Source organism: Austrofundulus limnaeus, unplaced genomic scaffold, assembly GCF_001266775.1.
Source record: "Austrofundulus limnaeus strain Quisiro unplaced genomic scaffold, Austrofundulus_limnaeus-1.0 Scaffold1519, whole genome shotgun sequence".
In the NCBI taxonomy this organism is placed as follows: Eukaryota; Metazoa; Chordata; class Actinopteri; order Cyprinodontiformes; family Rivulidae; genus Austrofundulus; species Austrofundulus limnaeus.
In genome coordinates, this window is record NW_013953921.1 from 33,476 (window position 1) to 35,457 (window position 1,982).

At 40.6% G+C, this 1,982-nt stretch overlaps 1 protein-coding gene across 3 annotated transcripts in view; it reads right to left on the reverse strand.

The window, feature by feature from the left end:
• The window catches only part of bmpr2b (bone morphogenetic protein receptor, type II b (serine/threonine kinase)), a 24,701-nt gene that overhangs the window by 10,469 nt on the left and 12,250 nt on the right, over positions 1-1,982 (reverse strand). For all 3 annotated transcript variants that reach the window (XM_014032717.1, XM_014032716.1, XM_014032718.1), the window contains exon 6: positions 1,368-1,598. In XM_014032717.1, the coding sequence (XP_013888171.1) occupies positions 1,368-1,598 (231 nt within the window). The remainder of the gene's footprint in view (positions 1-1,367; positions 1,599-1,982) is intronic.

The following is a 1,982-nucleotide window of genomic DNA, read 5'->3' on the forward strand; positions in this document are numbered from 1 at the left end:
CACACACACACACACACACACACACACACACACACACACACACACACACACTTTATTTTCCCTCCAAAATTAATCAAAAAACAAATGCTGCATCTGTTACTGGAGAAAATGACATTAGATCAGTTCATCGTGGATAAATTGCATCAATAATTCACTTGAAGACATTATGAGTCCTGGCTTATGTTGCGTTACCACGACAACGTTTATTTTTATTAAACTAATGCCTGCAGAACATAATGGGCTKTTTTTTTATGCACCAGAGGAAGTCAGCTGTGACCTGTAATTAGCTCCAGATTTGGACAGGAAGTGGTTTCAGCTCATGGATACTAAAATCCAGAAACTTTAGGAGGTTAGAGATGATGTTTGTTTTATTTTTATCTAAAAAAAAACATCAGCTACATGAAAATATATGGAGTTTGTAATATTTATTTCTGCACTACCACAACAAACCTGTATTTAATTTCACGTTATGCAGAAGTGAGAAGTTCAGGCTCGTCTTCTCTTCCTGATTTTATTATTATTTTTCTAAATTTTCTGTTTATAGAAAATTTTCTTTTGAATTTACACAAAAACTCAACAGACTGGACCTCTTGTAAAGAACGAAACCAATCAGCTAACAGCAAAGCTAACATTCTGATTGGTAGCAAATCTGCTAAATTTAGTGTTGCTAACTTTAAGTTGAAAACCAAAACACACATGCGGTTTGCACGCCTGTGTCATGTGCCTTGTGTGTGTGTGTGTGTGTGTGTAGCATCTTTAGCATTTTGTGTGTCCACCTGCTTCAACTGGAAGGAGACAAATACGTGTGAGGTTCACTCAGATTGTTTTAATCTGGTCAGAAAGGTCAGTTATTGAGTTTAAACAGTTTTAACCTGGTSAATTAATGATTCAGAGGCAATAGGTTAGATGGATTTTCTGATCTGTTTCTTGGACACAGAAATAGATTTTATGAGCTTTTAGCCYAGATTCTGTTTCTGTGGATAGCGTGTCTGTTTATTGGCAGACCTCGAGTTAGTGGTCATCAGTTAGCATTATTTTCTGCTAATTTTCTTACCTGTTTAGTGGCTTTTGCTAAGCTAATTGGATTGGTGGTTAGAGAAGCTAACCTTTTGGTTAGATGTGTTCACCACTGAAGCTGGTTGATCAGCATGCAGAGGAGGTGCCAGGCTGTCGTGGCTGTGTATGGTTCTTCCACATGCTACTGAGGCTWTTTATTCACGTGTTAAGTTCATAAATTGTTAAAGTGCTAAAATCGTTAATATATTCCAACAAATGACAATTGAATGTGCTCAGAGTTTTCATCTAATAATTATGAATTTATGGTTACAAAGATGTGATGAACTGGACTGAACCTCCTCTGTACTCACATGTGGATAGTAGTCCAGGACCAGCAGGTACTCTGTACGTCCCTCTGGGCCCGTCCGCTCGTCGGCAGCCACGAAGCGAGCGATGTTATCGTGCTCCAGCAGCGGCAGGCGGTAGATGGAGCACTCGTTGATGAAGTTCTGCCGGTTGGCTGCGGTGAACACCTTCACGGCGACGGGCCGCTCGTCCAGAGAGCCGCCGTACACGGTGCCGTACCTYCCGCGTCCGATCAGCTGAAAGGGTCCCCACAAGAAATTCATTAAAAGTCTACAGCAAAATATGGAGGCATGCGAGCCGCAGAGAGGAGGAGGAAATCAGTTAAATCACCAACAAACAACAGGATTAAACAGCTACYGTAATTGTGTTTTCATCCAGTTTTAGAGTGAATTTTTATCCAACTTTTCAAAATTCATAAAAAATTAAATAAATAATAATTCGAACCTGGACTGTTTCCATCTAGTTTCCCTCTCGACTGCTTGATGCGAATAGACGAGCCTACACAACGCGTGATTACGTCAGACGAGGCTACGCAACACATGATTACATCAGATGTCGGCGACAAGCTTTGCGGTAGTAAACAGGAAGTGAAACTTGCTAACTAGCAGAGGCTAATCAGC